General features: G+C 44.6%; 1 protein-coding gene across 12 annotated transcripts in view; it reads right to left on the reverse strand.

Moving 5' to 3' along the window:
* The window catches only part of adgrb1a (adhesion G protein-coupled receptor B1a), an 888,347-nt gene that overhangs the window by 444,284 nt on the left and 429,734 nt on the right, over positions 1-14,329 (reverse strand). For all 12 annotated transcript variants that reach the window (XM_072468272.1, XM_072468276.1, XM_072468275.1 and 9 more), the window contains one exon: positions 8,209-8,352. In XM_072468272.1, the coding sequence (XP_072324373.1) occupies positions 8,209-8,352 (144 nt within the window). The remainder of the gene's footprint in view (positions 1-8,208; positions 8,353-14,329) is intronic.

Genomic DNA, 14,329 nt, shown 5'->3' on the forward strand with positions numbered 1-14,329 from the left:
CCTAAAGTTGTCAGAAATGAGAATATCGGTAGATTTCTTGAATTGAAGCAGAGATGGCAATGGAGGCATATAGATTGGAATATTAGCATTCGAGAATGGCGTGGCAGTTTGCTGACACATTCCTATTTCCGGGCTATTCTGATAGATGCAGATTTTAGCCAGTGACAGCTCCAGTCTGCTTTTGGTAGATATCCTATTAAAACGTTTAGCGAATATATTAATGAAAATATCCTGAAGATGACTGGAATGAGCCAATGCATGGAGACGGCCTCCTCCCAGCAGACAGCTTTTCAGCGTCATATTAAACCATCACCTCCGCAGCCCATATACCACGATGATCATTGGCCGTTCTGTGGAGAGTTCCCCTTCAGAGTGATGGTCAGGCAGAAGTGAACATTCTTTGCTTTCAATGCTTTTAAAAAGTCTTTAGACGGCTCATTCATCATGGGGCACCATCTCTTTCATCTACTTGCATTGGCAGCTCTCACCTCAGATGGTGGGGTACTGATGTGTGAGTGCTGCAAGACCGCCTATTGGCTCGCTTGCCTCAGAGGCCCACCACCCCTCCTTAATTGGAGGGGGTTTCCAGAGGTGGCCACCAAAATTTTCCCCAAGTCCCCTTGCCACATGTTAGGTGCCTGTCTCATTTCCTCCTTGTGGCAGGATCAGGACAAGTGAAAATTCAGCCCTTGTGTTTTCATGGCCCAAACTGCACTCAAGGTACTGTCTGAGCACAACACTTCACAGTGTTCGCTAACATCCTGTGACTTGAACTATTATTTATATTCTATTGCTTTGTTGATTGCTGCTCTGCAGTGCTTATTGTCAGTAGCTTAAATTATTAGGACAATGGAAATCAGTCCAATCACTACCTTTCAAATCTAACCCAGATGGAGGGATGCAAAAGTATATTCACTCTAATAGCTGCAAGAATTCAATGATATATGTATTTTGGAGCAGATTTCAATATAATATCAGCACAAACACCAAATATCTTGTCATAATTTGGCTTTAAGATGGACAATCTCAGAAAGATGGACATTTCATTTTGATGCAGTGAAGACACCTTTCCCAATTAGAGGGCTAAAGAGAGGGAATGTTGCCCTTTAGATGGTCAGCCGATGGTGCTGCTCCAGCCTAACCCATTCCGTGGAAATACCACAGAGTTTTACAGTACATAAAAAGGTCTTTCGGCCCATCGTGTCTGCACTGACTATCAAGCAACTATCTATTCTAATCGCATTTTCCAGCACTTGGTCCTCAGCTCTTGAAATGGGGTGGCTTCGAGCCAGATGCCTGTTTTTAACACCCCGCCCACATTTACATTACGCTTATTTCATTCGAGAAATGGGTGCAAAAAACAAGTGTTCCCATCAGTTGGTTCACTTGCTTGAACTTCCCTCAAATATAAGCGCGAAAATATCAACTTCTCCAACAAGTAATTTAAATTTAAAATGACAAAAGAAATGGAAACATCATTGCAAAGGGGACCTGGATGGAAACTAAATGATTGAAGTTCACGGTCGATGTCTAGCTTTCAAATGTCTTTTCACAAAAGGGCTATGTTGCTTGCCATTGAAAATATTTGACATGTCTCTCCAATTTCTGCTTCGGGAACATTCCATTCAGGGCAGCATCAGATCAGAGTCTTCAAAGTCAATTTGATAAAAGAAACCAATACATCTGCAGAATGCTTTTGTCCCCAGATCTCAAGATGTGAAAAACAGCCTGGATGTTATTTCAGGAGATTTGATAAGCCTGTATGTCACCACACAGAGCTCCTTTGCTGTAGGTAATGGGGTAAAAAGGAGCAGGAAGATTTTACTGAAAGATGGCAGCTTTAAATCACAGAGAGCATTTGACAAATGGAATTCAACAATACCTAACCAACCAAAGAAATTGTGGAAGATATGGCATGTTTTTTTGGCTTTTGCATGTATTTTAATTAAAAACTAGATCGAGAACTCTCTTCCCCGGACACAGAATGCATCAGCTGTGAACATTTCAATTTTTATAATAAGTTGCTGTGTCTTAAGATTTTTTTGGAAAAATAACATGTTTCAGATATAGTTCCTTCATCAATATTCCTGCTTGCTTAAGTGTAAGTTAACAGATGGAAATATATTGCTGTTTCTTCACTGTCACTTGGTCAAAATCCAGTGACAAGCTCCCTGGCACTAGGGTGGCCCTACACCACAGAGGCAGTAGTGGTTCAAGAAGACAGCTCACCAACACCTTCTCAAGGGAAATTAGGGTCAGGCAATAAATGTCGGTGACACCGCAATCTCATGAACAATGTGGGGAAAAAGTCACCCTTTACACATTTGCCAGATTGAGTCTTGCCGAAACTGGCTGTGTTTTTGTTTTCAGATTCAGCGATTGTAAATCTGTTGTGTGAGTAGAAATTTAGACCTGGTATTCTTTCCCAGCGGAGACCAGGGACCTGTATGCTGCTCAGGTCTTCAAAGACCAAGCAGACAAAACTCGGGGCAAAACTGAGCACGGTCGACTACAAAAGCCTTTCCCGTGACTTGACTTGTCTGAAAAAAAATCAGGAAATTCATTCCATCCTAACTGCGAGTGCTGGGAATCTTAATCGGAATTGAAAAACTCCAGCTAGTCATCTCGACATCAGAGTCTACTGAGCAATCCATTCCATTGGGAAACACCAGTGACCGATCAATGCACCAATGCAGAAGAATTATGAAATTGTGTAACACTGTTGGCAGCATTGTTCCTTTTGGGGATAGCATTTGTATTCAGCGGTAGTTTTCTATCGCTCTGTAATGCCCACCTGTGTCCTATAGAAGGTTGCAAGTTCAGTACAGGGGATCCACAAGGGACGAATCATATCAACATTACAGGTCTTAAAAAAGCAAAACAGTATTTTGTGACAGGCCTATTTACTGCCAGAGCATGTGTGCAGAGATTTCAGCCTTGGGGATCTTAGAAGTGTACACAGCAATCTCTGTGTTGAAGTGGCGGTCCTTACTGGTGAAGGGTGACAGGTCAGCTTAAATTGTCCAAGTATGGGAACAGTTAAGTACTGTCCCCTAGATTAGGTCCAGAAATTAAGGAGTAATTATACTATTAACTAAATTATTGGAGGAGAGCTGATGATATGGTAGATTGACAATAGTCAGTGGAAAGAGCTGATTTGCTGAGCCAAGGAATTTCTATTATTCCAAATTTTTCCAATTACATTGAAGAATTTAAGATGGTACGGAAGTGTGCGGCCCACTCAATTGGGATCTTTCATGTTTGTGTATGTTGTGCTGCACAATTATAAGTGAAGGACTGGAAGGACCAGTGTCTTTCCTGTCTACCATTTTGCATATATTCATAGGAAGAACCAACTACCATGGGCTGCATTCAAATGTTGCATCTCCTGAGGAGAGATCCGATTCATTTTTTTCGATATCCTTTCAATAACTTCAGAATATCAAATTAATTTTGAAACAAAATTCATCATTGGCCTTACTTATCATGAGTAGAGACCAAAAACAGGTACAGGGATTGCGATGATGTATTATTGACTTGGATCCATAGAATCCATAGAATCCCTACAGTGCCAAAGGAGACCATTTGGCCCATTGAGTCTGCACTGACGCTGCGAAAGAGCGCCCTACCTCGGCCCACTTCCCTGCCCTATCCCCATAACCCCACCTAACCTTCACATCTTTGGACTGTTAGAGGAAACCGGAGCACCCGGAGGAAAGCCACGCAGACATGGGAAGAATGTGCAAACTCCTCACAGACAGTCATCCATGGCTGGAATTGAACCCGGGCCCCTGGTGCTGTGAGGCAGCAGTGCTAACCACTACAAAAAGCAAAGCAACCAAATGGATCACTTGAAATCGACCTAGGCACCTGAAATGACAACAGCAAACCCAATCTTATTGACCCTGCAATGTCCCCTTCCAAATGCTGAGCGCTTGTGCCAACATTGAGAGATCGGTCCCGTGGTTTAGTCAAGCAACAGTCTGGCATAGTCAAACTCGCGGAAACATACCTTATAAACAATGCCCCAGACACCACCATCACCATCCCTGGGAATCCCTTGCTGCACCTGCTGAGCAGAGACACGCCACAATGGGGTCTGGACAGCATTCAGTGTTCGGCTGAGAAGTGCCAAGTAACATTCATGCCACACAAGTGCCAGGCAACAGCCATCTCCAACAAGAGAGAATTCTAACCATCTCTCCCTGACATGCAATGACATCATTATCATTGAATCCCCCATTATCAACACCCTAGTGTTATAATTGTCCAGCAACTGAACTGGACCAGCCATATAAATACTGTGGCTACAAGAGCAGGTCAGAGGCTGATAATTTTAACTCACCTCCTGGCGCCTCAAAACCCGGTCACTATCTACAATGCAAATGTCAGCAGTATGATGAAGTACTGAGAGTAGCTTCAACAACACTTAATAAGTTTGAAACCATTCAGGACAAAGCAGCCTGCTTGATTGGGACCCCGCCTACCACCTTCAAACATCCACTCCCTTCGTCATCGATGTACAGTGGCAGCAGTGTGTACCATCTATAAGATGTGTTGCAGCAACTCAACTTGACATGTTCATCAGCACCTTCCAAATCCACAAACTCTACTACCTAGAAGGAGGGCAAATGCATGGGAACACCATTACATGCAGGTTGCCCTCTGAGCCACACAGCATTCTGACTGTTATATCTCTGTTCCTTCACTGTTGCTGGGTCAAAATCCCAGAACTTCCTCCCCAACAGCACTGTGGGTTTACCTACACCACACAAACGGCAATGGGTCAAGAAGGCAGCTCACCACCACCTTCTTGAGAGCAATTAGGGATGGGAAATAAATGCTGGCTGACCTAGCCAACGATGCCCACCTCCCATGAAAGAGTTTTTAAAAAGCCACCAGTGCAGATACTGACAATGCACATACATAGAAGATTGTTTAGAAGTGGAATCTGCGTGTGGTGAGACAGTGGACATGAGTAGCCTGAAGCCAGGGAAGGACACAAGGGTGGCACAGGTGCCAACTCACCAGAAGGTTGCAGAATTCTGCTGCAGAGGACATCGAGAAATTGGTGCACAGAAAAAGACTGAAGGCTATGCAAACAGAAATGCTTTGTGCATTGGCAAGAAGCACTTTGACATTCATATATTGGCTACTCTGTGGGAAAAAATGTGCAGAATTTTACTGCTTGCTTTAAAATTTGTATTGGCCTCACACCTAGCTATTGTTCTGAAGTTCCCTTGGCTTGACGGTCAAATGGTATCAACCATCACCAACTATTTTTGGTTCCCTCATTCATGGAACATTTTTGTGTGTCCACAGCCCAGGCTACAACCAATTTCAATCTAAAAAGTCCACTCCCATGTAACAGACTTGCCAGTAGTGTCAGAGCTGTGACAATGGCAGCATGGACATGAACTTGGTTGAGTCTCGGGAGTTGATGAATGTTTGTTTCATAATTGGGTTCTCCATAGATCGGTATTACTGCTTTTCGTGATCCACATTAATGACCTAGACTTGGATGTACAGGACACAATTCAAAAATTTGCTGATGACACAAAGCTTGAAAGTATTCTGAAATGTGAGGAGCATAGTGATAGACTTTATGAGGGCACTGACAGGCTGGTGGAATGGGAGAATGCATGGCAAATGAAATTTAATGTAGGGTGGCATGGTGGCACAGTGGTTAGTACTGGTGCCTTACAATGCCAGTACCTCAAGTTCGATTCTGACCTTGGGTGACTGTGTGGAGTTTGCACGCTCTCCCCGTGTCTGTGTGGGCTTCCTCCGAGTGCTTCAGTTTCCTCCCACAGTCCAAAGATGTGCAGGTTTGGTGGAGTGGCCATGCTAAATTGCCCCTTAGTGTCCATTACCAATGCACAGGGATATGGGGATTTGGCCAAGGAGTGGGCCGAGGTAGAGTTCTCTTTCGGAGGGTCAGTGCAGACTCGATGGGCTGAATTGCCTCCTTCTGCACTGCAGGGATTCTATGGATCTGGAGAAGTGTAAAGTGATACATTTTGGTATGAAGAGTGAGGAGAGAAGAAGCAATGTAAAATAAAAGATACAATTCTAAATGGTGTGAATGGGGTATAGTTGCAGAAATTGCTGAAGGTGCTAAGGCAGGTTGGGAAAGCTATTAATAAGGCATCTTTTATCTAGAGAGACATAGGGCTGGATTTCCGTACCTCCATTCATGTTAGAATGGAGGTGGAAGGGCTTTAAAAATGGTGGGTAGGGTCTGATATCAGGATTTGCATCCATATTTCACTCTTCTAGTGATTTTTGCCCACAGGGGATCATGGGGTATGTAGCGATCCTGCACACAGTACACCCACTAATCCAGCTCCATTGCAGTGACGGACATTTCAGAGATACTGCTACTTCCCTGGAGTAGAGTACATTTTGGTTAGCAAATGTGGTTCATGGCACCTTTAAAGGAGCCGTAAACCAGAGGAAAACCCCAGTCTTCAATTGGGAACCAAAACAAATGAGGCACTCAAAATTCCCTTTGGACAACATTGTTCTGATGTCAATCAAACATAGGCAGTCAAAGGAAACCTTCAATCCACTTCACATCTCTTAATCTTATCCAAATAAACAAGCATATATTTAAAAAACCTTCATAAGTGATAGGTAATTACTGTTAATCACACAAAGCTAGCACTCTCCTTCAAGGTGTGTAAACATACCACTGCTGAGGTTTGACCATTAGCCATTCTTGCAACTCAACCCAGCATTCATGAAGAGGCTATCTAACTAAATGCTTATCTGGTCAGCTGTTCAAATTCCATCAATGCAGTTACCAGGTGGCTCCATTATGAATACTTGGCTGAGATCCAAGAATGTTTCAGGGACTCAACCTTACAGGAGTCTGCATCCACAGCTTGAAGGGAGGTATGCAGTTTTGTGTGATTGGCAGATTCATTGCCTTGTTATAACCTGATTTATTTGGAAAAGATTTAGAGATGCGAAGTGGATTGAAGATTTTTTCAACGGATCTTTCACTTTTTGTGTTTGATTGACACGTGGGACAATGTTTTCCAAAGAAAATGTTGAGTGGCTGCTTTTGTCTACTAATGATCATTTCAAACACTTGCCCATGCTTTTATATGGCTCATTTGTTGTGTACCTAGTAAGGGGTGAGGGTTAGAGGAACTAACAGTCATGAATACAACTGGCCTGATTCCCCTGTAAATGTAGGTGGGCCTTTTAAACTGCTGGCCCCACCATTTGCTCTCTCAGCAGTGACACCTCAGGCCTGCCTCCGGAGGCAGTTGATGCATCTCCAGCCTATTCCCATCTCCCATACTCGAAAATAGGCGCCTCCAGGATGAAGAACGGATTGTGGCATCAGAAAATTCTGAATTACCGATACCTTACTCCTTGACAAAATTCCATTCCAGGGAGGACAAAAGGAAGGATATTATGATGAACATTTCTAACACACTGGTTCAACCTCAACTAGAGTATTGTGTTCAAGTCTGGGCATTGCACATTCAGAAGCTTGTGAAGGCATTCGAGAGGGTGCAGAAAGGGTTTACGAGAATAGTTGCAGGGATGAGGGACTTCAGATATACCGACATTTTGGAGAAGTTGATGCCATTCTCCTGAGAAAAGGAAATATTGGGAGGATATCTGAGAGAGGCGTTAAAACTAATGAATGATTTGGACAGAATTTATAGTGAGAAACAGCTCCAAGTGGCAGGATGGTCAAGAACCAGAGAACAGCACTTAAAGCTGAATGACAAACGAATCAAAGGTAACACGAGAATTTTTTTTAATTTCACGCAATGAATGGTTAAGATCTGGAATGCATTACCTGAAAATATGATGGTAAGAAATTCAATCATCACTTTCTAAAGGGAACCCAGATAGCAGGGTCCTATCTATTTCATTGAACCTCAATTTCCATGTTAAAAAAGGTCCATAACTTTAGACAGACTAGTGTTTACACACACGGCAATAGGCCCCTTTCAAAATATGACCAGATGCATCACTGGTGTTAGAGGTTGTAAGGCCAGTGAGCCCATTTTGAGGCCATACCACTCCCAAAATGCAGGAGAACGCTGTGTGGGCAACACCATGTTAAATGTACCAAATGTGAAGTAGCTGCCTTTCAATAAAAATGCAATCAGTGCAAGGTGTTATCGATGCATTGGGTGAACTGACTAAAACTCGAGTAATAAAAGAAAATATTTACAATACCTGTTGATCCAGTTGAAAATATGTTTTTGGAAACAGTAACTTTATCTTCAGAATTCCTTGCCCAGCCAACCATTCCTCTCCATCCTTTCATTGGGAAGTTGATGTCTGTAGCTCCGTTGGCTGGGCGTTTATAAATACATATCACTGAAAAAGAAACAATATCAAGATTTTCATGAGATCGAACCATGGCGGAATGTTAGTGAAACATGGTAAGTATGTTGCCAGGAGTACTATGAAACCTTGATCATTCACTATCAGATTGGTAAATTGAGCAAGACCAAGATTACACTCTTGCATGGGCCACACTCTTACCCCTGTCCCTATGAACTTATATATATCATTCTTCTCCACTCCTCTCTTAATTTTCACTGTGTTGAAATCATGGACCATGTTTTAATGAAAGAATGGAGGTCCCACTGCTATGACTGAAAATGGGTTCTAAGACCAAATAGTGGTCAATTATCCAAAACCGCCACCCATTGAGGATGCTGGCTCATGTCTCAGAGATGCCGTTCCAGCCAGAGGGCCAGTTGCTTGGCAACTTCAGCAATGCAACCAACAGAAATAGCTGCTGCTCAGGCTGCTGGGTGAAGGACAGTGCACCTCCATGTTGAGGTATCCTCACGGGGCTGGTAAGAAACATTTTTGATGTGCAAGGACCAGGCAGACAGGCCTCGATGATTGTATGGCTGAACCCTCTGGTACAGACACCAGAGTTGTAGGGGTGGGTATTGCCACTGGGGGTGGGGGAAGTGGGGGGGCAGAGATCTTCTATTAACCATGGAGAAGTCAGAAAGGAAATTTTATCAGCGAATACTCCCACTTCTGATTTTATGATGGACAGAAGATCATTGGTGAAGGTCCGTCATTGATGAAGCAGCTGAACATGTTGAGCGTCGGACACTCTTCTGAGCAAAATCCTGCCCCTTGAGTTCAACTCTTTATTCATGATTTGCTCATGGGGCAAGGCTGAGGTCAGGAGCTGAGTGATCCTGGCTGAACCCAAACTGAGCACCAACGAGCAGGTTATTGCTGACTAAATGCTGCCTGTTAGCATTATCAATAACCCCTTCCATCACGTTGCTGATAATTGAGATTGTTCTGATGAGATGGTAATGTAGTTGGATTGGATCTGACCTATTTTGTGAACAGGACATACTGGGAAATTTTTCACATTGGCAGGTGGGCGCCAGTGTTGTAGCTATACTGGAGCAGCTTGGCTAAGTGCATAGGTAGTTCTGGAGCACAAGTCATTAATACTATTGCCGGAACATTGTCGGGGGCAATTACCTTTGGAGTATTCAATACCTTCAGCAGTCCTTGATATCACGTGGAGCGGAGTGAACTGGCTAAAGACTGAAGTCTGTGATGCTGGGGACCTCCTGAAGAAACCAAGATGGCTCATTCATTTGGCACACCTAGTTTAGGATGGTTATAAATGCTTCAGCCTTGTATTTTGCATTAATGTGCTGGGCTCTATTACCATTGATGATGGGGGATATCTTTGGAGCCTCCTCCTCCTGTTGTTGAACAATTGTTCACCACCATTCATGACTGGATGAGACTGGTCCGCAGGTCTTAGAACTGACCCTTTGGTTGTGGGATCGCTGAGTTTTGTTTATTACATGCTGCTTCTGCTATGACCACATGCACGTGGTCCTGTTGTAGCTTCATCACGTTGACACTCTTTTTTAGGTATTCCTGGTTATGTTCCTGGCAAGACCTCCTGCACTCTTTGTTTAACCAGGGTTGATCTCACTGCTTGATGGTAATGGTAGAGTGGGGGATATTCTGGGCCATGAGGTTGTGGATTGAGGTTGTATACAACTCTGCTGTTGCTGATGGCCCACAGCACCTCATGAATGCCCAGTTTGAGTTACTAGATCTGTTTGAAATCTATCTCATTTAGCGCGGTGGAACAAGACATACAACAAGACGGAGGATATCCTCATTATGAATATGGGATTTTGTCTTTACAGGACTGTGCGGTGGTCACTCCTACTGATGCAATCGTAGGCAGATGCATCCACAGCTGCTAAATTGGTTCGGACAAGGTCAGCTAGGTTCCACTTGTTGATTCCCGCTCTCCCTGTTACAGACCAAGTCTTGCTTCTATGCCCTTTAGGACACAGTCAGCTTGCTCTGTGGTAGTACTACTGAGCCACTTTTAGTGATGGACATTGGAGTCTCCCGCCCAGAGTACATTCTGTTCCCTTGCCAGGCTTAATGCTTCTTCCAATTGGTGTTCAATGTGGAACAGTATAGATCCATCCAAGGAATTGGTGGATGGATTGGATGGACATTTTGTGTCTGTCTTCATCATAGAGGATACAAATAACATCCCAGAAATAAGGGTGAATCAGGAGGTGATAGATAGGGAGGAACTTAAACCAATTACAATCACTGGGGAAACTGTGCTGAGAAAATTATTTGAACTAAGATCTGACAAGTTCGAAGCTCCTGATCATACATGGTCTTAAAAGTGGCTGACTGAGATAGTTGAGGCATTGGATTTCCTTTTCCAAAATGTCCTAGATTCTGGGAAGGTCCCATCAGTTTAGAAATTAATGAATTTGACTCCTCTACACAAGGAAGGAAGGAGACAGAAAGCAGGAAACTACAGGCCAGTTCACTTATTACCTGTCACAGAGAAAAAGCTAAAACCTATTAATCAGGAGGTATCATTGAATCATAGAATCAGAGAATTTACAGTGCATAAGAAGGCCATTTGGCCTATTGAGTCTGCACCGGCCCTTGGAAAGAGCACCTTACCTAAGCCAACACCTCCACCCTATCTGTACACCTCCACCCTATCCAGTTAACCCATCTAACCTTTTTGGACACTATCAGCAATTTAGCATGGCCAATCGACCTAACCTGCACATCTTTGGACTGTGGGAGGAAACCGGAGCACCTGGAGGAAACCCACACAGACACGGGGAGAACGTGCAGAATCCACACAGACAGTGACCCAAGCCGGGAATCGAACCTGGGACCCTGGAGCTGTGAAGCAACTGTGCTAACCACTGTGCTACCATTATAGCAGGGCACCTGGAAAATCTTACTGGAAACAGCCAGAGTTAACATTGTTCTTTTTGAAAGGAAAATCATGTTGTACTCATTTATTGGAGGTCTTTGAGGAAGTAACTGGTAACAGGGTTAAAGGGGAACCTGTGGGTGTGTTGTGAAAAGAGGTTCAGAAGGCATTTGACAAGATTCCACATGAAAGGTTATGACACAAAATAAGAGTCCATGGTGTAGGGGTTAACATATTAGTTAACAGGAAATAGAGAGAGTAGGCACAACTGGTAATTTTCTGGGCGGCAGGAGATGACGAGTGGAGTGCCACAGCGATTCAGTGCTGGGGCTTCAACGATTTACAATTTATATCAATGACTTGAATGAAGGGACCAAGCGGATGATCGCTAAACTTACTGATGACAAAGATAGGTAGGCAAGTAAGTTGTGAAGAGGAAGTAAGCGGCCTACAAAGGGATATAGCTAGGTTAAGTGAGTGGCAGATGGGATACAATGTGAAAATGTGTTTAATTTGTTCACTTTGGCAGGAAAGTAGAAAGGCAGCTTATTGTTTAAATGGAGAGAGATTGCAGAACTCTTGAGTTACAGAGAGTTTTGGCTGCCCTGGCACATGAAACACCCCAAAAAGATAGCTTGCAGGTATAGAAAACGATTACGAAGGCAAATTGAATGTTGTTGGTTATTGAAAGGGAAATGGAATATAAGAGTTGGGATGTTTTACTTCAATTGTATAGGGCTTGGTGAGACCACATCTGGAGTATTATACCCAGTTTGGTCTCCTGATTTTAGGAAGAATATAATTGTATTAGAAGAAGTTGAGAGAAGGTTCACTCGACTGATGTTTGGGATGGGAGGGGTGGAAAGGTTGCACAGGCTGGGCTTCCATCCTTTGGAGTTCAGAAGAATGAGGGGTGTTCTTACTGAAACATATAAGATCCTGATGGCACTTCACAGGGTGAATGCTGAAAGGACTTTTCCCCTCATGGGAGAGGCTAGGGGACACAGTTTAAAAATAAGGAGTCTCTCACTTAAGACAGAGATGAGGAGTAACGTTTTCTCTCAAATGATCTTGGGCGGAATTCTCTGAAAATGGGGCTATACAGGGGCGCTGGAGGGGAGGTTAGTGGCGCTGTTAAGTGTATACGGTCGCAATTGGGACAATGTGGGATTCGCAAAGAAGGTGTTTGGGGCCATCCCCGACTTGGACACACACAAACTGATAGTGGGGGGGACTGGAACTTGGTGCAGGAGCCAAGGTTGGACAGGTCACGGCCGTGCTCGCTGGTCCCATCAGGGGGGGGGGGGGGAATTGGCTGGGCTACTGGTGGAAATGGGAGGGGTGGACCCTTGGAGGTTTCTACACCCGAGGGAATGGGAATACTCGTTTTTCTCGGCAGTCCAGAAGGCATACTCGTGGATCGACTTTTTCGTGGTGGGGAAGGCTTTGCTGGCTGGGGTTAAGAGGTTGGAATACTCGGCAATTGCAGTATCAGATCATGCTCCGCATTGGGTGGATATGGTACTGGAGAAGAGGGTAGCGCAGAGGCTGGGATGGAAATTAGCTGTGGGATTTTTGGGGGACCAAGGGTTCGGTGACAAAATTGAAAAGGTAATTGAGGAATATGTAGGTTTCAACTGTAGGGGTGAGGTGTCGAAGGCAGTTGTCTGGGAGGCTCTAAAGGTGAGGTGATCTCATTTAAGTCCAGAGTGGACAAAGAGGAGAGGTTGGAGCGGCAGAGGGTAATAGATGAGATGTTGGAGGTAGATAGGAGTTATGCAGAAGATGGTGACCCAGCGAAGTTGGTAAAGACAAAGGAACTACAGGCGAGCTTTGACCGACTATCTACCAGGAAGGCAGCGCGCCAACTGAGGCGAGCAAGGAGTGCAGTTTACGAGCATGGAGATCAGTATGTTAGCAGGTCAGCTCCGGAGGGAGGCAGCATTAAGGGAAATTGTTCAGGTGAGGGACAGGGCAGGGAAGTTGGTGGTGGCTCCAGATCTGATTGACAAGGTCTTTGAGGAATTTTATGAAAGGTTGTACAGATTAGAGCCACCTGGGGGAGACAGGGAGATGTAGGAATTTCTAGATGGGTTGAAGTACCCGAGGTTAGGGGAGGGGGACAGGGCTACATTAGAAGGAGCAATAGTGGAGCAGGAGATAAAAGATGCGATTGGGAGGATGCAGTCGGGGAAGGTGGCAGGACCGGATGGGTTTCCGGTGGAATATTATAAAAAAATTCAAGGATAAGCTGGCACCCCTGATGGTGGGGATGTTTGAAGAGGCGTTGGGAAGGGGATGTTGCCACAAACATTGGGGCAGGCATTGATTTCCCTGTTGCTAAAAAAAGATAAGGACCCGACGGAGTGTGGGTTGTATAGGCCCATATCACTTTTAAACGTGGACACAAAAGTATTGGCGAAGGTACTGGCGGGTAGGCTGGAGGAGTGCCTCCCGAAGGTGATAGGTGAAGATCAGACGGGGTTCGTGAGAGGGAGGCAGTTCTTTTCAAACGTTAGAAGGGTATTGAATGTCGTTATGGCACCGGCGGAGGGAAGGAAACAGAGGTGGTTGTGGAATTGGACACCGAGGAAGCGTTTGACTGGGTAGAATGGGGGTACTTGATGGCAGTTCTGGAGGGGTTTGGGATTGGACCAATATTTGTGAACTGGGTAAAGCCACTATATAAGCAGCCAAGGGCAAGTGTCTGCACAGACTACATCAGCTCGAGATACATTTCTCTCCAATGTCCCCCCTGCTGTTTGCACTCGCGAATGAGCCATTGGCCATCGCATGAAGAAGTTTGGGGGTATGGAAAGGAATAGTACGGGGGTGGATAGAGCATAGGGTGTCCTTATATGCCGATGACTTGCTGTTATACGTGTTGGAACCAAGTATATCGATAGGGGGAGTATTGGAGCTGCTTCGGGTGTTTGGATCTTTCTTGGGGTACTAACTAAATCTAGACAAGAGTGAGTATTTTGTGGTGTCTTCGCCGGGGGTGGGGGCAGGAGTGGAGGGGGGGCTGCCATTCCATAGGGCAGGAGCTCACTTTAGGTACCTGGGGATGCAGGTTGCCCGGGA

Source organism: Scyliorhinus torazame, chromosome 11 (genome assembly GCF_047496885.1).
Source record: "Scyliorhinus torazame isolate Kashiwa2021f chromosome 11, sScyTor2.1, whole genome shotgun sequence".
Taxonomy (NCBI): Eukaryota; Metazoa; Chordata; class Chondrichthyes; order Carcharhiniformes; family Scyliorhinidae; genus Scyliorhinus; species Scyliorhinus torazame.